At 59.6% G+C, this 21295-nt stretch overlaps 1 protein-coding gene across 1 annotated transcript in view; it reads left to right on the top strand.

Moving 5' to 3' along the window:
* The window catches only part of COL2A1 (collagen type II alpha 1 chain), a 30661-nt gene extending 10112 nt beyond the window's left edge, over positions 1-20549 (top strand). Inside the window, exons 13-54 of the mRNA XM_044227858.1 lie at positions 362-415; positions 544-597; positions 903-947; positions 1473-1526; positions 4531-4575; positions 4965-5018; positions 6431-6529; positions 6836-6880; positions 6973-7071; positions 7226-7279; positions 7639-7746; positions 8111-8164; positions 8246-8344; positions 8500-8553; positions 8970-9068; positions 9457-9510; positions 9895-9948; positions 10255-10308; positions 10507-10560; positions 10769-10813; positions 10968-11066; positions 11286-11393; positions 11713-11766; positions 12038-12091; positions 12448-12501; positions 12851-12904; positions 13220-13327; positions 13871-13924; positions 14364-14417; positions 15156-15317; positions 15490-15597; positions 15809-15916; positions 16135-16188; positions 16346-16453; positions 16669-16722; positions 16879-16986; positions 17252-17305; positions 17715-17822; positions 18180-18468; positions 18937-19124; positions 19320-19562; positions 20042-20549. Of these exons, the coding sequence (XP_044083793.1) occupies positions 362-415; positions 544-597; positions 903-947; positions 1473-1526; positions 4531-4575; positions 4965-5018; positions 6431-6529; positions 6836-6880; positions 6973-7071; positions 7226-7279; positions 7639-7746; positions 8111-8164; positions 8246-8344; positions 8500-8553; positions 8970-9068; positions 9457-9510; positions 9895-9948; positions 10255-10308; positions 10507-10560; positions 10769-10813; positions 10968-11066; positions 11286-11393; positions 11713-11766; positions 12038-12091; positions 12448-12501; positions 12851-12904; positions 13220-13327; positions 13871-13924; positions 14364-14417; positions 15156-15317; positions 15490-15597; positions 15809-15916; positions 16135-16188; positions 16346-16453; positions 16669-16722; positions 16879-16986; positions 17252-17305; positions 17715-17822; positions 18180-18468; positions 18937-19124; positions 19320-19562; positions 20042-20188 (3648 nt within the window). The 3' untranslated portion in view covers positions 20189-20549. The remainder of the gene's footprint in view (positions 1-361; positions 416-543; positions 598-902; positions 948-1472; positions 1527-4530; positions 4576-4964; positions 5019-6430; positions 6530-6835; positions 6881-6972; positions 7072-7225; positions 7280-7638; positions 7747-8110; positions 8165-8245; positions 8345-8499; positions 8554-8969; positions 9069-9456; positions 9511-9894; positions 9949-10254; positions 10309-10506; positions 10561-10768; positions 10814-10967; positions 11067-11285; positions 11394-11712; positions 11767-12037; positions 12092-12447; positions 12502-12850; positions 12905-13219; positions 13328-13870; positions 13925-14363; positions 14418-15155; positions 15318-15489; positions 15598-15808; positions 15917-16134; positions 16189-16345; positions 16454-16668; positions 16723-16878; positions 16987-17251; positions 17306-17714; positions 17823-18179; positions 18469-18936; positions 19125-19319; positions 19563-20041) is intronic.
* The last annotated feature ends 746 nt before the right edge of the window (positions 20550-21295 follow it).

The following is a 21295-nucleotide window of genomic DNA, read 5'->3' as shown; positions in this document are numbered from 1 at the left end:
CTCCCTCTCTGCAGCTAAGGCAGTGGCCTCCCACCCAGCACATCCAGTTCAGCTAGCTCCCTTCTAACACGGGATTCCAACAGCCCCTACGTACATCACCCCTCCGTGTGGACGCGTAGGATCTTCACACAGGCCCACAGGGTGGGGGGATGCCGGGCATTTGGGTTTAAACCCATTTTGCCTAAGCTGGGGTGAGGTGTGGTATGGGGGCTCTGTGACCTACTGCAAGGCCCACCCGAGTGCTGGGCTTCTGGCTGCCCTGCTGGCCTGAGGGAGCTGGCTCTGAAGGTTCTGGAGCAGAGCAGGGCAGCCTGGACTCCGCCCTCTGCTCTGCCTTGAACATCTCCTCTTTGGACCGCAGGGTGCTCGTGGCTTCCCGGGAACCCCAGGCCTTCCTGGTGTCAAGGGTCACAGAGTAAGTATTGTGGATGAGGGTGCTGGAAGGGAGGTATTGCCCGGGGGAAAGAAAAGCATTCGGGGGGCATGAATCTTCTTTAAAGGGTTTTCCAGAAATGTGATGGGATGTTTTCTCTTGTCCTCTAGGGCTACCCAGGTCTAGATGGTGCTAAGGGAGAAGCCGGGGCTCCAGGTGTGAAGGTAAGGATGGAGGAGCACATGGGATGGGGACAGAGGGAGACCATGAGCCTCCTTTCTCTCCGGTCAGGGAGATGTTATTGAGCCAGTGGGTTAGCATAGAACAGCTTTGCCTGGGGACAGCCAGGCCTGCATCCTGCTGGAAGAAGGGCAGGTCGGGAGCGCTCGGGGAATTGTCCATTTCAAAACTGAGGTTTGGGGGTCTTGGTGCTAACTGAGTTGACCAGAGCTTTTGGATTCCTCCTCGGGAGTTTTCTGGGGGCTGCCACTGGGGACCCCCTCACTGACCCTATGCATCTTTTTCCCAGGGAGAGAGTGGTTCACCCGGAGAGAATGGCTCTCCAGGCCCAATGGTGAGTATGACCATCGCCCCTCGGGACAGCCTCCAGACCCCCTCCCACCAGCTTCTAAAAGCCAGCTGATGGTTCTTCTGTGTAAACTGTTCCCTTTGTGCAAAGGAGATACTCAGCTTTGTAGATCTGATCTCACTGTGATCAGATCGAAAAGGGACATTTATTGAATAGATGATTTGTTCAAGGTTCACCAACATTTCCTTGCCATAGCCGTATGCTAAGATGGGCTTCAGTTTTAAAGAATTGCTTTTCTTCTCCACATTTTGGGGAGTTCATCTGTGGCTTGAAGTAAGATGTGTCAGTGTCAAGGCTCCCAGTGGTGCCAGCAGGAGTGTCGATGGTTCTGTCTGGGCAGAAATACCTTAGATGAGATGCGGGGGTCCTAGGCAAGCTGGGAAGGCATCATCAGGGGCCACGGCACCTCCCTCCCCGCCATCAGCCCCTGCTGCCCCCTGTGGTGTCTGCTGAGCACAGGTGGAGTGTCCGTGAGTCAGCTCATGCTTATGCTGTTCTGGTGTGTTCCAGGGTCCCCGAGGCTTGCCCGGTGAGCGAGGACGGACCGGCCCTGCTGGTGCTGCAGTGAGTAATGACAAGGCCAAAGCCACCACGTGGTCCCCACTTTGGAGTTTATAGGACACCTTCCTCTAGGGCTGACCTTGACCCTCCCAACAGCCCCATGAGACGTAGAGAGTGTGGCCATCCCGCCGGGATGGATTCCGAGTGTGCCTGGCACGAGTTCCCAGGCCCCGGTCTGCACAGCTGAAGGACAAAGGACAGGGCTGCGCCGTGGAAGGGGTGGTTGGTGGGGGCGGGACTCCCCCGGAGCCGTCAGGATTTTTCGGGTCGTCCCCTTCTGAACCCCCACACGCTCCCTGTCCGTCCAGTTTGAAGTTATGGACAGACTTCAACTGGCTACGGTGCTGAGCTACTTTTTGTTCTCTCCGGTGGTTGAGATGATGCTCTAGAAAAGTGTTGACCATCCCCGTGTCAACTCATGGGGCTGCGACGCTGTGGCCCCGGGGGCTCAGGCACTTCCTGGGGTCAATACCTCATGTGCTCCGTCTCAGCTAATCTTCGCTCAAATCCTGTGTAGATTCTACCATTCTCTCCATTTTATTTATTTATTTTTTAGATTTTATATCTTTATTTGAGAGAGCGAGCAGGGGCTTGGGGAGGGGGAGGCGAGGAGAGAGAGGGAGGGGCAGGCTGAGCAGGGACTCCCAACACCACTGCAGGCAGGGCCTGGATCCCAGGACCCTGAGACCATGACCTGAGCCGAAGGCAGACGCTTAACTGACTGAGCCACCCAGGCGCCCCTTGTCTCCCCAAGAGAGAAGAAGAAACTGAGGCCCAGAAAGGTTAAATCGCTTCAGGCGGTGCTTGGCAGCCTCAGACTCTGGCGGCTTCTTGTTGATGTGGGAGGGGAAGGGCATATGCAGGAGATTTGTGGCCTGAGGAGAAAGGAGCTGTGGGAGTTTAGCTCTGCTCCCTCAGCAGTAGAGAGCCCTTCTGGGTGCTTGGTCAGGCGAGGAATGTGATGAAAGCCATGTTCAAGAAACACCGAGCTTTCTGTTGGGCTCATACCCCAGCCACTCAAGCTCCGAGGCCCTGCCTCACAAGCCCTTGCCAGGTTGGCCCAAGTAAACCAGCTTTACTCCCTCGGCTGCTTTCCATGTAATGCATGTGTTTGGCAGAAATGTCCCTCAAAAGCAGATCAGGGAAATAATAGGCAGCCTGGACCCCCATTTGTCAGCCTGCCCAGGTGCCTTATCCAGGAGTCACTTTGCGTGAGCGGATCAGAGAGTGCTGGGGCTGCCAAGAAACACTGTGATTTCTGCAGATTATGGGGACCTGGCCTGTGGCTCTTTGGCCAGGCCTGCCACCACCGTGGTTGCACCCCACGAGGGGCAAAGATAAGCTGCATGTCTGTCCTTCCTCCTCCTTGCTCCGCCTTGCTGCCTCCCGGCCCCACAGTAGTCTGTCTGGCAGGCGGGGCACAGGATTTGGCATAGAAAGTTGACAACGTCACATAGTTCCAAGTGCAGGCCTGGTGTCAAGGCTGGGCCTGGGACTGGGCTGGGTTGGCCTCTGCCGGCTGTAGTCACGTGCTCCCCTTGGGCCAGACGTGCCCTCTCCCAGCCGTGCTGTAGGCAGAGCCATGGAGGCTGGCCCCGCGCAGGCCTCCTGGAGCAGCACTCAGCTTCCCCTTGCTCATGCTGGGCCCCAGGCCTCTCCTCTGGCCAACCCCTGGAGGGCAGGGTGCTCCAGAGTTTCCCAAAGCAGCCAGCCTGGCCCAGAAGGGGCTCTGGCCAATGCTGAGGCTTCATGTGCCCTCTGACATTTTTTTCTGTCCAGGCTCCTCTTGTTTTCCTATTTAATGCCAATTTGGAGATTCTCCGTCAGGAGAAATGGACCATAGCCAGGAAGAAGATTTGAGTCTTTTCTAAAACAGGAGCTCCCCCTAAAGCATCCTTTTTCTTTAGCACGCTGGCAGGGGCAGGGGCAGGCAGGTGGGCCTTGCCTTGGGAAAGGTAGCCTTCTGGCCTGCTCTGGTCCCCTTCCAAGGACCAGGGCCCAGACATAGCTCTGTCCGGCCCAGACATAGCTCTGTCCGGCCTAATGGTTCCTGGAGTTTGGGTAAAGGTTCCTGAGGTCCTGAGGGGCTTTGAGAGAGAAACTGGGGAGTGCTCACCCTAAACCTGTGGAAAAGAAACCCTCAAAACTGGTCCTATGGGTGCCTGGGTGGTTCGGCTGTGTCTGACTCTTGGTTTTGGCTCAGGTCATGATCTCATGGGTCATGAGATTGAGCCCCAGGTCAAGCTCATCGGTGGGCGGTGAGTCTGCTTGAAGACCCCTCCCCACTAGCATGTGGGGTCTCTCTCAAATAAATAAATAAATCTTTACCAAAAAGACACAAAAAACTTGTCCATGAGAGAAAGAACTGGCAGCCTTGTCTTAACGGTGTCATGGACTCTCAGGAATGAACTCTAATGTGGTCCTCGGGCTGGGCCCAGTGCCCTGACCCCTCACAGGGCTGTTTCCCACCAGAGCCAGATGTCCTGCGGGCATCTGTGTTTCCTTAGGAACCGGTGGTCTGGTGGAGGTGGCAAGGGGGTGGACCCCAGAGGTATCCTGGTGTTAACCAAGGGGAAGCCTTAACCAAGCCTTAATTAAGGAGGTTAACCAAGCCACTGAAAGTGTCTCCTGCTGCAAGCAGGCGGGAAGAATTGAGTTAGGTTTGCTACTTGGCTCTTTCATTTTTCTTTGGCTCAATTTGCAGAGTCTTTAAATGATGACTTGGCCTTGAAGTTGGGGATATTTGGGCTCTAAATGAAAGTTTCAGAAATGATGGACTAGTGAGGAAATCATCCAGGCTTTGTCCACTGCTGCCCCACAGCCCATGTTCTTGCAGCCACGACAGAGGGTTCCTAGCTGCTCCCACACTTGGGCCCAGCCAGCCTCCCCCTCCTCCCTGGGGGCCCCAGGCCCCAGCGCTGCCCGAAGTTTCTGGTGGGATAGGCTGTAGATGAGGAAGGCTCGGTCCTATGGGGCTTCTCACTGTGCCTGCTTCCTTCTCTCACAGGGTGCCCGAGGCAACGACGGCCAACCAGGCCCCGCAGGCCCACCGGTAAGTGCCTTTCAGCCAGGTCGGAGCAGGCCGGGTAGGCCTTGTAAGATGGAAGAGCAGGAGCGCTTTCTCCCTATTACCCTCGTGTGCGGATAACAAGCTTTGAAGCCATGGTTCATTTGTCTTAGCCACGCTTTTGGCATTGTTTTGAGGAGGGCTAGATTGGGAGGTCAGAGAATCATCTGTGTCTCCCTGTGTGTATAGTTAGATACTTTGCCTTGGGAAGCAGGCTCCGGGACACAGGCCATGGGGATAATTTTCATCCAGGGACTTTGAGCCACAAGGGGTGCAGAGCAAAGGAACGTGAGGTGTGGGGGTGGCTCACTTTGGGAGCTGGAGAAATACTACCCAGAAATGGCGTTCACCTTCCCCCTCCTTCCTTCCTTCAGGGTCCCGTGGGTCCTGCTGGTGGTCCTGGCTTCCCTGGTGCTCCCGGGGCCAAGGTACGTGCCCTACCCCCTTTCCCATGTTCTTGCGGACCGCTCCCTGGACAGTACCCCCTTCCCTTCTCAGGGGTGTCTCCCACCCCACCCACTGCTGCTCTCCTGGAGGCAAGGAGGGACCTTGCATCTCCCAGCCCCCAGCTGGAGGGGATAGTAAGCAGGCAGGATACAGAGCTGGACGGACAGGTCCAGCCCAAGACTGCGGAAGGCAGGAAACGATGGCGAGACTCTGGAGATCTGGGAGGGACAGAAGACCAGGACCCGAAGGGAAGAAAGCAAAGCTCAGCAAACCCTACACCCCAGAGGGAGCTGGAGGATGGGCCGGGGGGCAGGGGTGCAGGAGAGGGCTCCTGCTTAGGCTGGGGGGCTCGGCCAGCCCAGCAGGGCTAGCAGAGTGCTTCCGAGGATTGATGGGGGTGGTGAGAGGCTGGTGGGTTCAGGGAAAGGCCCCTATGGCCCTAGGGGGACCCTGGTGCACACGGTGTGCGCATTCCCTGGGAATTCTCTCTGGAGATGAATAAGGAGCCTCCCCGAGGTCACTGGCATCAGGTTGCCTTTCCCCTCCCCGGGTTTCCATGGCAACCAGACAGTGTCTGAGGCCCTGGAGCTGGGTGAAGGAGACCCATTGTGAAGAGGGACAGCGGAAGGTGAGGGGGCCTGACCTTTAGAAATAATAATTACAAAAGTGAAGCAAGAGCGTCCTGAGAAGAAACCTGAGGCGGGTGTGCCCTGCCTCCAGGTCAGCAGCCCTCGGCAAGGCCCCTTGCAGGCCCCACAGCCTGGAGGCCGGCCACTCGTGCCTTTTAGGAAAGAAAGGGAAAGTGGAAGTAGAGGCCATTCTGGGGGGCTGCCTCGGACTGGGGGAGCAGGGTGCTTGGCCCAGCTGGCTCTTGTCCAGGCTGCCTGGCTTGCTGCAAGCTGGCCCGGCCATAGCCTGATCTGAGTGGAGGGGTTCCCTGAGCCGAGCTGTCCAAGGGCCTCCATTTCCTCCGGACAAGCATGGGGGCGTAGTGGGGGGTGGTGGAAGGAAAGGCTGCCCACCACGGTTGCCCATCCATGAGCCCACAGCACTGCCTGGGGGGACGGGACCCCAGCAGGACCTTGCTGAGGGGTGCTGACTGGGCTGCACGGTGCCCGCTGGGCAGCACGGACTCACGCACCTGCCGCGGGGGGTCATGGTGTGGAGGGGACATGGAGAGCACAGGAGGCCGGGGGGCAAGGTCGTCAGGTTGGCGAGCTCTCTTGGGGAAGGAGGCCCTGTGGGAACAGGTAGGAACATGTGGGAACACGCCTGCACACGTGAACAGTGGGCAATGCATGGGACTTGGCTTGCCGGTACGTGCCTGTGGCTGGCCCACGAGAGGTCTGTGCCCCCTGCCTTCTCCTCATTCCTGCCCTCTGTCTCTGCCCAGGGTGAAGCTGGCCCCACAGGTGCTCGCGGTCCCGAAGGTGCTCAAGGTCCTCGAGGTGAACCTGGTACTCCTGGGTCCCCCGGGCCAGCTGGTGCCTCCGTAAGTGCAGCTTTCCTCTGGCCTGAAGTACCTGGGGTCTGTGGCCCGGAGGCTCTTGACTCTGTTTACCTCTGAGAGAACTGGGGCCCCCATTAGAGCCCCACCCACCAAACCTTCATTTTGGCCCAGCACTTGCATCCTGAACTCTAGGGACACGTCTCCCTCCACCCTGGCCTCCCCTTGAGACACCCAGCAGGACCCTGTCTGCACTGGACAGTTCTTGGATCTGCAGCCTGGGAGGGCAGGGAGGTGGCCGGGGCTTACTCTCTGCTGCTTACTTTGTAATGACACTGCCTCCTTTTTCAGGGTAACCCCGGAACAGATGGAATTCCTGGAGCCAAAGGATCTGCTGTGAGTGTGGCCCTGGGACTTGTCTCCTGCAGGTAGGGTCAGTGCCTCCTTGCCCCTCTCCTGACGCCCCTCTCTTCTACTCACGCCAACAGGGTGCTCCTGGCATTGCCGGTGCCCCTGGCTTCCCTGGGCCCCGTGGGCCACCTGGTCCTCAAGGTGCAACTGGTCCTCTGGGCCCGAAAGGTCAGACGGTAAGGCCCAGCATGAACCTCAAGTCCCACCAATACCCCTGGAGTCAAACCCCGCCATCCCTCCTTCCTGCGCTCACGCCGGCATCCTTGGGAGGTGGGGGGTGGGTCCATGGAGGGAACCCCTTGCAATAACCTGCCTCTCTCTTTCCCCAAGGGCGAGCCTGGTATTGCTGGCTTCAAGGGTGAACAAGGCCCCAAGGGAGAACCTGTGAGTATCTGCCCACCAGTCTCGGGCCCACAGCCAGCCCCCAGCCCTGCTCCTCTGTAGCCCCATCCCCTGATCTGGGACCCCTCAGGTTGAATCGGGAGGCGGGGAGGTACAGGTTGAGAAGCTGATGCAGCTTAAGCTCTCATCTTTGGTTTGACCAATTGGAACAGTTTCAACTTTCCACCCTCACTCTCCCATTGAGCCACTTCTGCTCTCCCTGAGCCGATCCTTTACGGCCCCCCTTCCCCGTCCCCCCAGCCTTGAAACAATAGCCAAGGCCGCTCCCCCCACCTGCCAGGCCAGTGACCACCCGGCACCCCATGAAGTCTCACCCTGTTTCTCTTTTGTGTGGTTCTCAGGGCCCTGCTGGCCCCCAAGGAGCCCCTGGTCCTGCTGGTGAAGAAGGCAAACGAGGAGCCCGTGGAGAGCCTGGTGGTGCCGGGCCCGTCGGTCCCCCTGGAGAGAGAGTGAGTGGGCTGGGAGTCCCCACTTTCCGTGGGCTGTGTCCTGAATGAGGAAATTGTCTTTGCGGCTCTGTGTTCCGGCCAAGTCCTGTGGCCTGAGTATCAGATTCCCCTCTTCTCCGCTCACTGCCGTGGGGACAGGGAACCTGCTTATTTGTGCCCCCCGCCCCCCCACCAGGATGGCATGAAGCAGTTTGAGCTGCTCCCCAGGACAGGCCTGAGAAGTTAATCTCTCGGAATCTCGCCCGCCGTAGAAATGGTGGTTTGTGGGTTGGTGGGATTGCTCTCCTGAAGCCAGGCGAGGTGCTCTGTGCGATTGGGTCAGGGGCCATTCTAACTCACTGCCTGTCCTCCCACTTCCTTCTAGGGCGCTCCTGGTAACCGTGGTTTCCCAGGTCAGGATGGTCTGGCAGGTCCAAAGGTGAGTGGGGGACGAGGGGCTGGCGTTCCTGCGGTGCTGGTGAGAGGGCCTCCTGCTGACTCCCTGACTCCCTTTGTGTAGGGAGCCCCTGGAGAGCGAGGGCCCAGTGGCCTTGCTGGTCCCAAAGGAGCCAACGGTGACCCTGGCCGTCCTGGAGAGCCCGGCCTTCCTGGAGCCCGGGTGAGTAGCCGAGCTGCTTTTGCTCTTGACTTCCAGCTCTGAGCCAAGTCCCCGTGCCCTAACCCACCTGCTCCCTCCAACCCTGTGCGGCCGGGATTGGGAGGGCCTGGGATCTTCCCTGACACCCATCCTCTCTCTCTTTCTCCTGAACAAAGGGTCTCACTGGTCGCCCTGGCGATGCTGGTCCTCAAGGCAAAGTTGGTCCTTCTGTAAGTCTCCCATCTGGGACTGTTGGGAGGAGTTGGAGGGGGGCTATCTGTGGGGAGGCAGGTAGTATGAGAGACAGGATTTTGGGTGGGGGCAGCTTGTGAATTATGAGAATGGGGGAGAGGGACTGATGGCAGGCATCAGGCCAGGTGTGGAGCTCTGAAAAGGCTACCTTCTCGTGCATTTGGGCCTTTCCTTGGAGGAAGACAAAGCCTGGTGTGCACTTCTAGGGGCGCTGCTCCTCACTGAAGCCTGCCTTATTGTTGGCAGCGTCTGCATGTGTGGTGTGGGCTGCTGGCCAAAACCGTGGTCAGTGCCGCGAGCCCCATGCTGCCAACGTGGTGGGCACTTGGTAGATGCTGGAGGGACAGAGGTGGTCAGAGTGTCCACGTTCTGACCATGCTGTCCTCTCTTTCAGGGAGCCCCTGGTGAAGACGGTCGCCCTGGTCCTCCAGGTCCTCAGGGCGCTCGTGGGCAGCCTGGTGTCATGGGTTTCCCTGGCCCCAAAGGTGCCAACGTAAGTCACAACCTGCCCTTCTGTTTCTTTCCACACGGTGTGACCTCCCTCCCCGCCCCCTGGAGAAAGGAGCGGCTCCTGAATAGTTACCCATGGACAGTTATGAGTGGGAGCCCCGGTGCCCTGGGCAGCCTGGGCCTCTGTGTCCTGCAGGAGTGCATGTGATCTGGGGAACCCGGGGCTCCTGAGAGCTTCAGAGCCCCTCAGCCATGACATAGATCCACGGGGCAGTGCTATCACACTTCCAAGCAGAAAAGGGGGTGCAGACCCTTGGCTTGAGCTTTTGCTCTCCCACAGGCTATGGCCCAAAGCCCCAGGCTCCCCAGCCTACTCTACCCACCTCTCCCACCACAACCCTCCCTCCATGGTCCTGCCCTTTCTCCTCCAGGGTGAGCCTGGCAAGGCTGGTGAGAAGGGACTGCCCGGCGCTCCTGGTCTGAGAGTAAGTAACCTGCCTCCCTGTCCCCGTGCTGGTGCCAGCTGGACGTGCACAGAGGGAGCCGCAGCCCCTGGCCTGCTCCCAGAGTCCTCATCAGCAGGGGGATTCCTGTGGCAGCACCCCTACAGCTCTGGGCCCTTTGGGAGTCCACACAAAGAGACTTCTGGCTACTCTTGGTCAGAAGCCCAGGGATAGGAGGAAGACACCCACACTGAGAAAGGCTGGGAAATGGAGGGGCCCTGGGAAAGAAAAGGGTAGAAATGGAATTTGGGTTGGGGGATCATGGATGTCTGGAGTCTCTGGGCCACCTAGCGTACCTGCTCAGCACTGGGATCTGCAGAACTGAAGGACGTGGGTCATGCCATTACCCCTTTCTCTTCTCTCTAGGGTCTTCCCGGCAAAGATGGCGAGACAGGTGCTGCAGGACCCCCCGGACCCGCTGTAAGTCCCTGCCTCGCCTCTGGGCAGCCCAGTGGGCATGGGGGTGGTGGCACGGGGCCAGGGAACTCAGGCCCACCTGGTGTGATGAGGATCTGGACTCCCCCGAGACACCAGACCCGCCCTCAGCCGAGGCAGTGTGCATCCCACTGCCATTTCAGGGGTGCAGGTCATCAGTGGGAGAAGAATGAGGGTCGCACGCATGCCCAGCTTCCACGGGCAGCCCTCCTACTGCCCCTGCAGTCCCCTCTGGCCAAGGCTGTCCAAGTCTGCAGTCCTGGCTCAGGCCACCTTTGTTTCCCTCTATAGGGACCTGCTGGTGAACGAGGCGAGCAGGGTGCTCCTGGGCCATCTGGGTTCCAGGTAAGTGGCTGGACTGGGCCCTCTCTTCTGTTCTTCCTGTGTCCAGGACTCTGTGGGCAGCAGCAGGCATCCCTCCTCAGGGGGACGGGGGGGATGAGGATTTCCTACCATCCTGGCTTCTGTCCAGTGCTGGTGCTCCCTGGATGGCTGGGGCAGTAAATTCATTCCTTTGCTAATGCATGCCACTTTGTCTTCTAGGGACTTCCTGGCCCTCCTGGTCCCCCAGGTGAAGGTGGAAAACCAGGTGACCAGGTGAGTACGGGGCTCTTTGAACCTGCAAACCACTTAAATGGGAAGATCTCATCTGATGCCCAGGAAGCAAGGGCAGGAGGATTCCAGGGGCCCTGTGAAGCCTCCACAGAGGACAGTCCGAGCTCAGCCTCTGGTGCGAGGGCTGCTCTGCCCTGGATGGGGGACAGAAAATCTTTTGCTCTCTCTCACCTCCTCCTTTGTTCCCCAGGGTGTTCCCGGTGAAGCTGGAGCCCCCGGCCTCGTGGGTCCCAGGGTGAGTGTTGGCCATTTCTGGTCGTCCCCTCTGGCCTGTCCTCTCCCTGTGCTGTTCTGTTAGTGCACCTGTAGTGCTCGGCCCGCCATCCCCACTTTTCCCTGGGCCTCTGCCCTCTCTCTTATGTGATTGCTCCATGGTGTCTCTACCACAGGGCGAAAGAGGTTTCCCAGGTGAACGTGGCTCTCCCGGGGCCCAGGGCCTCCAGGGCCCCCGTGGCCTCCCCGGCACTCCCGGTACGGACGGTCCCAAAGTAAGTGAGGCTGTTGGGGTTGTGTGGGCCAGCCTGGGAGGCCCTGCTGGGGGAGAAGGAAGAATGGGAAGTACTCAGGAGAAAAGAATATAGGAGGAGGGCAGATGGAAGACAAAACAGAAAGGGGGTTGGCAGAGGAGGAAGAGAAGGAAAGGAGGCTTGGGTGCTGGGATCCTGCACAGGTGCCGTCTAACACAGACTCCCTCCCCTGCCCCACAGGGTGCATCTGGCCCGGCTGGCCCCCCTGGGGCTCAAGGCCCTCCAGGTCTGCAAGGGATGCCCGGTGAGAGGGGAGCAGCTGGCATCGCTGGGCCCAAGGGAGACAGGGTGAGTACTGTCTCCCCCAAAGGGTGACCGTGTCTCCCCCAAAGCCGCACTTCCCTGCCCCACACTCACCCCTACCCCTCTCCCCACAGCCCCTGGGTGGGGAGGTCCCTAGTTAATCGCCTTGAGGCTCTTGGAAACCCCTCTGGGCTTCTGTTTGCCTCTTAGTGACACCCTCCCCACGCCCCTGTCTCCCTCCTCTCACCCTGAACCCACAGCAAATCCTGCTGGGCTGGGGGCTGAGCTCCGCCTGGAGCCTCAGTGAGGGGGAGACTGAGCTGGAGTACCCCCCCTGAGGTGGCCCTTCTTCTCTATCCCACAGGGTGACGTTGGTGAGAAAGGCCCCGAGGGAGCCCCCGGGAAGGACGGTGGACGAGTAAGTGAATGCTGGTTGTGGGTGCCCTGGGGACCCCACGGGTCTCCAGCCCTGCACTCCGGGGACAGGAGGGTGGCGTGTGCATGCAGCCCCTGCTCCTCTCAGTCGTGCAGACTGGGCAGCTCTGGGGACTCTCCCAATAAAACTGGGAGTTTTAGGGGTGTGGGAAGGTGCACCAAGGCCCAGCAGGTGTGAAGTCCTAGACTCTCTGCTGCCTGCACATCCCTGGTCAACTCTTCTGTCTCCTCACATTTGTCTCCTTTCTCCCCAGGGCCTGACTGGTCCCATTGGCCCCCCTGGCCCCGCTGGTGCCAATGGTGAGAAGGTGAGTTCCTCCCTCTGGCTCGCCTTCACGTCACACCTCTCCACCTGCTGCCAAAGACGGCTCTCTCTCCTCCTCACTCACAGCTAGCCCCTCCTGCCTAGTGGGGGCTGCAAGCATCGAGGGGTGGGAGTCTTAAGAGCAGAGTCTCTGGCTGTGTGCCCTGTCCCGCGGAGCCACAGCAGGGAGTGGGGTCGGTGGCAGGCCTGCGTTCAGTGGAGGCCCCAGGAAGGCTGGCTGGAAGCAACAAGGAGAAAACCGACCATCCCTCGTGAGGCCTCTTGGATGCACTTTGCTTTTGAAGGGCCCCCATGCACCCCATCCCTTATGCATGGCTCTTGTCCCCCCTCCCGCCTTAGGGAGAAGTTGGCCCTCCCGGTCCTGCAGGAACCGCTGGTGCTCGCGGTGCCCCAGTGAGTATCTGCCCCGGAAGCCGGTCCTGTCCCCAGGGCCGGGAGCGGAGAAGCGGCTCCGCCTTGCAGCACGGCCCTTTTGGTCTCCGGGTGGGAGGAGAGATGTGAAAGACCTCTGCATGGTGTGGTCGGCGTGGAGGGCCTCAGGCTGCCAGATGCTCTGACCAAGAGAGGCTTTCTGACTTGCGTCCCTTGTCTTTAGGACAGGGCTTCCCGGAGGCACCTTGGGGGTCCTCCCTCGGGGGTGGCTGTGCAAAGGTTGGGTGGGGCCGGAGGGCTCTGGCTTCCAGGAGGGGACGGAAGCAGGCGGGCATGGGGCCTTACCGCTAATGGGCCCCTTCTCTCACAGGGTGAACGTGGAGAGACTGGACCCCCCGGGCCCGCTGGATTCGCAGGTCCTCCTGTGAGTGTCCACCCTCCCTCCCAGCCTTCCGCTCAGGCCAGCTTGAAACCTGAAGGCACCTTCCTGTGGGGGCAGGAGGAATAGAATTTAAAGGAGATGGAAGTGGCCTCTTCCCTCTCTCCTTGCACCTCTACACTGACCTCACAGTCCCATCTTAGAGCAGCCTTCAGGCCAGGGCAGACACTCCTCACTCATTCAGCCGCTCACCAACCCTCCTACCCACCCACCCACTCACCCAGAGCCTCTGGCCCTTTCGGAAGAACCTCTAGTGTCTGGCCTGCCTCTCATTCCCCCACTTCCTCCTCCTTGGGACAGGGTGCTGATGGCCAGCCAGGGGCCAAGGGCGAGCAAGGAGAGGCCGGCCAGAAAGGTGATGCTGGTGCCCCGGGTCCTCAGGGCCCCTCTGGAGCTCCTGGGCCTCAGGTAAGTAGCAGTGAGCTCCCTCAGGAAGTGTTCCCACGGGGCAGGGGTGTCCGGGTATGGGGGAAGGGTGCAGACAGGCAGAGAATAGCCAGGAGGCCTAGGTGTAGCCCCCCTGAGTCTCAGCCTCTCGGCCTGGCAGACGTTGCCCCAGCCGCAGAAGGGAGAGACTGTGGGAGGAATCTCTGCTCAGGGATAAAGGTTTAAAAGTAGCTAAATTGACTTTCATTGTCTGGGGGGCAGGCTGAGGACAGAGAGCCTGGGACACAGCAGCCAGGCTCTGGGGAGGGATGGGGTAGACTTGGCCCAGCTCTGCAGGTGCCAGATGGGCCCTTCCTCCCTGAGGTCTTCTAGTACGTGAGTCTGTCTTGGCAGGGGTAGCAGGCCCCTTCGTGATGGCTTCTCCAGCCAAAAAGGCTACACCTTTGAAAACCTAGCTCTCAGGTGTCCATTGTTGGGGGCATCAGACAGGCCATATGCCCAGAAGCTCATAGCCCTCCTCTGGGCGACCGGGCCTCACTGTGTTCATCCCTCCTTCCTTCCCAGGGTCCTACTGGTGTGACTGGTCCTAAAGGAGCCCGAGGTGCTCAAGGTCCTCCGGTGAGTCATGTCCCCCTTCCCACCAGGTGGGGTGGAGGGGACTGTGGGGGCAGCAGCTTCTCCCACGCCTCCACTCTGGCCCATCTCACGAAGAAGGCCTAGGCGGAGGTGGCCGCGCTGCTGTTCTGGGACTGACCCACCTCCTCCTTTCTCCGTGTTGCTTTTGCCCCCAGCCTGAGCCCATCCCACAGCCAGGGAAGAGGGCCCCTCGCCGCTGGTGTGCAGTGGTCCTCGGAGGTCTCTGGTCCTAGGCAGCCCCTGTAGGAGCTGGAGGCAGGGAAGCTGCAGCTTCCTGACCCAGGGCCAGACCCCACGGGCCCTTTCCCCTTCGTGGGCTCTCCTTGCCGCTTGGCACAACAGTCTCTGAGACCCACTGCCATCTGAGTCTTGGGCCTCCAGAGGGCCTGTGGGATTCACGGCCTCTCTTCCCCTCACACAGGGAGCCACCGGATTCCCCGGAGCTGCTGGCCGCGTTGGACCCCCAGGCTCCAATGTAAGTGACGCTCCTGGCTGGTTCCTGCTTTCCTTCTGGCATGAGAGACTCGGAGGGGGCTTGAGGAGGCCAGTGCATCCCTGCAGCAGGGACCCAAAGAGCCCAGGCTGGGTCACCTCGCTTGGTACCTGTTCCCACTCCAGGGACAAGTAGTTAGTTAACTGATCGTGGGGACCTGTTCTCCGCATAACCGGCTGGGAGCAGGGGCTGTGACCCTCTTGCTAGCCGAGGGCAACCCTCCCTGCTGACTTGGGCGGGCCCCTCAGACTTCTGGCTCGGGGGGCAGGACAGGCAGGCATAGTCGCCTTGACACATTTCTAGAGCAGGCTCTGCGCTCCGGGCCTCTACAAACTCTGCATCTTGCCCCTCTGGAGCTTGCCAGGGAGGCAAGGCAGGGACGTCCCCCAGCTCACCACCACCCCTTGCAGGGGGAGTGCATACCTAGGCTTAGGAGGGGCCAGGCTCCAGCTGTTCAGGGAGGAGCAGAGCCATTGAGGCCCAGAGGGAACAGGCAGAAGGAAATCCAAGTAGAGCAGAAAAGGCAACTGCAAGGGCTGAAGAAGCCTGGGCTGGCTGCTCACAGCACCCACGGGCGAGAGAGGATGGAAGAGATGCACCGGGTCGGGGTCAGGCTGTTCTTCATGCGGAGGGAGCCCCGGGGGGAGATGGCCACCCCTGGGCTTTGGCAGCCTGGATGGAGCAGGGTGAGAGTTCTCCTTTCTTGCATGGCTTTTCTAGGGAAACCCTGGGCCCCCTGGGCCCCCTGGTCCTTCTGGAAAAGATGGTCCCAAAGGTGCTCGAGGAGACAGTGGCCCCCCTGGCCGTGCCGGTGACCCTGGTCTCCAAGGTCCTGCTGGACCCCCTGGCGAGAAGGGAGAGCCCGGAGATGACGGTCCCTCTGTAAGTCCCTCACAGGCCGGGGCCGGGGAGTCTCTGGAGCTCACAGAGCCCAGAGTGGAAGGGGCTGCCGGGGAGGGGCCGCTGCTGGGGTGGGAAGAGGGCTGGTGCCTGTGGATGGCTGGGTCACTCGAGGTCCCAGCTCACGTTCTCACTCCCGTCTCCTCTCTCTTAGGGTCCTGATGGTCCTCCAGGTCCCCAAGGTCTGGCTGGCCAGAGGGGTATCGTTGGTCTACCTGGGCAGCGTGGTGAGAGAGGATTCCCGGGCTTGCCTGGGCCATCGGTGAGTGACGGATGCCCCCTCCTCTGGGGAGTGGGGCCCGGTCCAGCTCCGCACACTGTCCTGCAGAAACACCACCACCCTCTGAGGCTCCCGCCCACTCCGCACCCTCCAAGCTCTCCCTCTGTCAGCCCGTTCTTCGGGAAGGCCCAGCGGGTCCTGCGCCGGGATTCTTTCGAATGCACACTCATTGTCCCTGTCCCTGTCCCTCCAGGGTGAGCCTGGTAAGCAGGGAGCTCCTGGTGCATCTGGTGACCGAGGTCCCCCCGGCCCCGTGGGTCCTCCTGGCTTGACCGGTCCTGCCGGTGAACCCGGACGAGAGGTGAGCCTCGGGATGCACGGTGGTTGGCTGTTCACAGGGAGAGAGGGCCCAGGGACGCAGAACCAGTGCCCGGGGAACAAGGCAGAAGGAAGCTTGGGAGCTTCTGAAGCTGCAGCTGGATGGAAGGGCACGAGCCTGAGGCTTCTGTGGGCAGGGTGGGTAAGCAGATGGGGGCTGGGCAGGGGCAGCTCTCATGGCATCTCGTCTCCCTTGCCCAGGGAAGCCCTGGTGCTGACGGCCCCCCTGGCAGAGATGGAGCAGCTGGAGTCAAGGTGAGTGTCTGAGGGTCTCTGTGCAGTGGGACAGGGAGGTCTAACAGCTCTGCCTGGAGTGGCAGGGTAGGGTTAGAGTCTTCTCTTGGTTTGGAAGGACATTTTCTCCATGTCTGTTCTGGAATAATCTCTAAGCCTAAGACCTCTCTCCTGACAGGGTGATCGTGGTGAGGCCGGTGCGGTGGGTGCCCCTGGTGCTCCTGGGCCCCCTGGCTCTCCTGGCCCCGCTGGCCCAACTGGAAAGCAAGGAGACCGAGGAGAAGCTGTAAGTATCCCTACTTCAGTAAAAGCTGGAAGTGGAGAGGGGTGGCCAAGTGAGCTGGGAGCTCACCCCCATTTGCCTGATCCCTAGACCCTGGGTCCGGGAGGTCTCTGGGCCATGGGAGCTGCAACCTCGGTGCCCAGCCACAGGAAGATGCCAGGGAGGGCCCTCCCTGTCCCACCCTTGCTCTGACGCTGTTTCCACACTCTTCTTCACAGGGTGCACAAGGCCCCATGGGTCCCGCAGGACCGGCTGGAGCCCGGGGAATCCCAGTGAGTATCTGTGTGTCCTCTGTTGGGTTCCCGATGAGGCCAGGTTTGGAGGGCAGTGGATACCTTGGGGATTCCAGGACTCCTTGGCTCAGGTGAGGCCCGCAGTGTGCTCCTGCCTGGCTGACCTGACCCAACCCGTGTCTGTCTTGTTCCCAGGGCCCTCAAGGTCCCCGAGGTGACAAAGGAGAAGCTGGAGAGGCTGGCGAGAGGGGACTGAAGGGACACCGTGGCTTCACCGGTCTGCAGGGTCTTCCTGGTCCCCCTGTGAGTGTTGCTGTCTATGCATGGCTCCCCAGTGCCTCCTACTGATCAGAACCCACTCAAGGGTCCCAGGCTGCTCTTGGGATCAAGAGTCAACTTGGGATCACCCCAGGAAATTTCCAGGACTTGCTCCTCCCTCCAACCCCAAGAAAGTAGAAAGGGAATGGGAGTAGAACATGTCCTATGTATGTTCAAGATAGCCTCCCACCCTGGTAGACGAGGCCCTGTCTGTGTTGACCTCTGACCTTTGCCTCTTCCTTCTGCATAGGGTCCTTCTGGAGACCAAGGTGCTTCTGGTCCTGCTGGTCCTTCTGGTCCTAGAGTAAGTGAGATGGAGTGAGCCCTTCCTCGGGAGGCTGGGGGGCAGGCACTGGCCAGGCATGTGGGCAAAAGGGAGGCCTCGGGCTCAGAGGGCCTCACTCCACAGTGGAGGTAGGACTGGCTTGGGGTGACCGAGGCAAGAAAAGCCCCTGAGTCTACAGGCTGGGTGAATGTGACAACAGCTCTGGCTGTCGGATGGGCCCCCTGGGCGTGGGATCTGACAACGAGGAGCTTAGGCTGGTAGGAGAGCCACAAGGCCACCCTGCCATTTCTTGGACGAGTGGAGACCCGGCTGGGCTCTGTGACGGAGAAGCATGAAGCTGCGGGGCTTCACAGCAGGATGGCCCCCCGAGTGGCGCCCCGCCGTCCCACTGTCCCTTCCTTGATTGCTCTTCTCTCCTAATGTGCAGGGTCCTCCTGGACCTGTTGGTCCCTCTGGCAAAGATGGTGCTAATGGAATCCCCGGCCCCATCGGGCCCCCAGGCCCCCGTGGACGGTCAGGCGAAACTGGCCCTGCCGTAAGTGTCCTGACCCCTTCCTCGCAGTCTGGGCTGTCCCCGGTGTCCAGGAAGCTTGTGTGCTCTGGGGCCAAGAGTCCCTTTGAGGGCATCAGCCTGTAGCTAATGATGATAGATAGCATCCTTTATGCTGGGACATTCAAAGGATCCATGCTTGGTACTGGGCCAAGAAGAGAGGGGCTGATGCAGAAGTGGGAAGGTGCTAGGATTTTCTTGGTCCTGGCCTTCCATAGCCCTCCCCCACCCATGGAACTGGAAGAAGACCCTCTAGTATATTCTAGCAGGGTAGCAGGGGGAGATGAACCCAGGAGGGGCCTGCCCCAACGATCCCCCGCTGACCATTGTTTCCCGCTGCAGGGTCCTCCTGGAAACCCCGGGCCCCCTGGCCCTCCAGGTCCCCCTGGCCCCGGCATCGACATGTCTGCCTTTGCTGGCCTCGGCCAGAGAGAGAAGGGCCCTGACCCCCTGCAGTACATGCGGGCCGACCAGCCAGCTGGTGACCTGAGACAACACGACGCCGAGGTGGACGCCACACTCAAGTCCCTCAACAACCAGATCGAGAGCCTGCGCAGCCCCGAGGGCTCACGCAAGAACCCTGCTCGAACCTGCCGGGACCTGAAACTCTGTCACCCCGAATGGAAGAGCGGTGAGCCTGTGAGGCGGGAGCCCTGGCCCCAGAGAGCAGGAAGTCAGCCTGCCGGGTGGGGCCCCTGCAGAACAAGGGAGGAGGCATCCCTGAGCACAGGGCAGAGCCAGGCCTGGAAGGTTCTGGCAGATGGCTGAGCCTCCATCCCACAGCAGAGAAGATGCAGCTCAGGCCTGTCCTGGCATGGCTACATGGCAGATGGGAAATGGGGGGGAGCTCTGTCCACCAGGCAGGCCCTGCTCCTGCCCTTTGGCTTGCACTCCTGTTTAACACCAGACTTTCCCACCTGGGTCTCCTTGCTCCTGGATCCCTGCATCTGCCCTCCCTTTGGCCACTTGTGGCCCTCGCCACCAGCGCCCCTGTCCCTTGTGTCCCCAGAAGCCTTTCTGTCTCTCCCAGGAAGGCCTGGCCCTCTTGGGAGGGTCTGCCTGTCTGAGCCCTGAAAGGATGTCGCCTCCCCCCTCGCAGGAGACTACTGGATTGACCCCAACCAGGGCTGCACCTTGGATGCCATGAAGGTTTTCTGCAACATGGAGACTGGCGAGACCTGCGTCTACCCCAACCCAGCGAACGTTCCCAAGAAGAACTGGTGGAGCAGCAAGGGCAAGGACAAGAAACACATCTGGTTTGGAGAAACCATCAATGGCGGCTTCCACGTGAGTACCTGACTTCTCTGGGCCAGAGATGGCGCCTCCAGACTGTGTTCTTCCTGCATCCGAGTTGTTGGTACCCCACCCACACTCTCACCCATTTTCTCTGGGGCTTAGGAGGAAGGGAGGGACAGTAGCTTTAACCGTGATCCCATGGGCTGCTGTCCCTGGGCCTCACACCACTCTTCTCTGCCCGAACAGTTCAGCTATGGTGACGACAACCTGGCTCCCAACACTGCCAACGTCCAGATGACGTTCCTACGCCTGCTGTCCACTGAGGGCTCCCAGAACATCACCTACCACTGCAAGAACAGCATCGCCTACCTGGACGAGGCAGCCGGCAACCTCAAGAAGGCCCTGCTCATCCAGGGCTCCAATGACGTGGAGATCCGGGCTGAGGGCAACAGCCGCTTCACGTACACTGTCCTGAAGGATGGCTGCACGGTGAGTCGGGCTGGCTGGAGCCTCGAGGGAGATGGGCCGCCTGAGGCCAAGGGCGGGCCACAGCGGGTGCAGGCCTAAAATGATGGGTTCCTCAGAGGGAGCTTGAGGGGTTAGGCAGAGAAGACGGGCAGAAGAACAGGTAAAGGAGGGGTGCTATTCTATCTTCTTCCCTCTCTTGGCTCAAGGAAAAGAAGCCCAACCCAGCACGTCCAGTTACCCCCGTAGGACTGTGGGTCTGTGGGTCAGCCCACAGGTTGGAGCGAAGAGAGGGTCACTGTAGGGGAGGAAGCCAGTACAGAAGGGGAGCATGGAGGGTGTCTTGCTGGCAGGGACAGGAGTTGAGGTGGAGAGGGCTCTGGCAAGCTAAGGGGAGGTCAGGAGAGCCCCAGAGCACGTTTTGTGTTTTGTGCTCTATGAGGCTCAGATTTGGGGTCCTGGGCAGCTGGCACTGGACAGTGTCTCCTTTCTTTCTCCCCTAGAAACACACCGGTAAGTGGGGCAAGACTCTGATCGAGTACCGGTCACAGAAGACCTCACGTCTCCCCATCATTGACATTGCACCCATGGACATAGGAGGGCCCGAGCAGGAATTTGGTGTGGACATAGGGCCTGTCTGCTTCTTGTAAAAACTCGAACCCACAAACACCACAATCCATCGCCAACCCAAAGGACCCAAGTACTTTCCAGTCGCAGTCACTCTAGGGCTCTGCACTGAATGGCTGACCTGACCTGATGACCATTCACCCCACCGACTCACAGTGTGGACTTTTCTCCCCTCTCTTTCTAAGAGACCTGAACTGGGCAGACTGCAAAATAAAATCTCGGTGTTCTATTTATTTATTGTCTTCCTGTAAGACCTTTGGGTCGAGGCAGAGGCAGGAAACTAACTGGTGTGAGTCTAACGCCCCCCTGAGTGACTGTCCCCAGCCCAGGCAAGAAGAGCCCCCTTCAGGTGCCGGGCGCAGGAACTGAGTGTGTCCTACACAATGGTGCTATTCTGTGTCAAACACCTCTGTATTTTTTAAAACATCAATTGATATTAAAAACAAAAAAATTATTGGAAAGTACATTTTGACCTGTGCTTTGTTCTTTATTTTCCCTTAGTCTTTGATTCTGTAGACCTGACCAAATGGCCATCCTAAGGCCTTCTTCTGTAGACATTTCAGCCAGGAGGGAGGTCACTAGAGTCACATTGCCTGGTTTAGTAACCTCACACAAACACATACTTGCCTCCTTTTGTAACCTTCACACTGCCTGGAACCCAGGAAGGAACTGGGACCAGAGGCCAAGATTTGGGAAGTGGGGGGCAGAAAATATAGGCATGACTTGTTCTTGAGTAAACACAAAACACACCTCTATGGCATGTGGATGGGAAAGTGTGCAGGTCACGTCTTGCTGGATAAGGGAGATCACAGATGCTCCCAAGGGAGGGTTGGGGAAGTTGGGGAAGAGGGGCAGGGAGCAAGTCCACAGGAACCTGTGTACACAATCAGCCAGTCTTGGTGATCTATTTGTCTGTATCTTCCTCTAAGACTCTAGGTCAAGAAGAGGTGGAGGGGCGCCTGGGTGGCTCAGAGGGTTAAAGCCTCTGCCTTCGGCTCAGGTCATGATCCCAGGGTCCTGGGATCGAGCCCCGCATCAGGCTCTCTGCTCAGCGGGAAGCCTGCTTCCTCCTCTCTCTCTCTCTCTGCCTGCCTTTCTGCCTACTTGTGATGTCTGTCTGTCAAATAAAT

Source organism: Neovison vison, chromosome 12 (assembly GCF_020171115.1).
Source record: "Neovison vison isolate M4711 chromosome 12, ASM_NN_V1, whole genome shotgun sequence".
Taxonomy (NCBI): domain Eukaryota; kingdom Metazoa; phylum Chordata; class Mammalia; order Carnivora; family Mustelidae; genus Neogale; species Neogale vison.
Note: the sequence above shows the minus strand (reverse complement) of the source record. Positions and strands in the feature narration are given on the sequence as shown.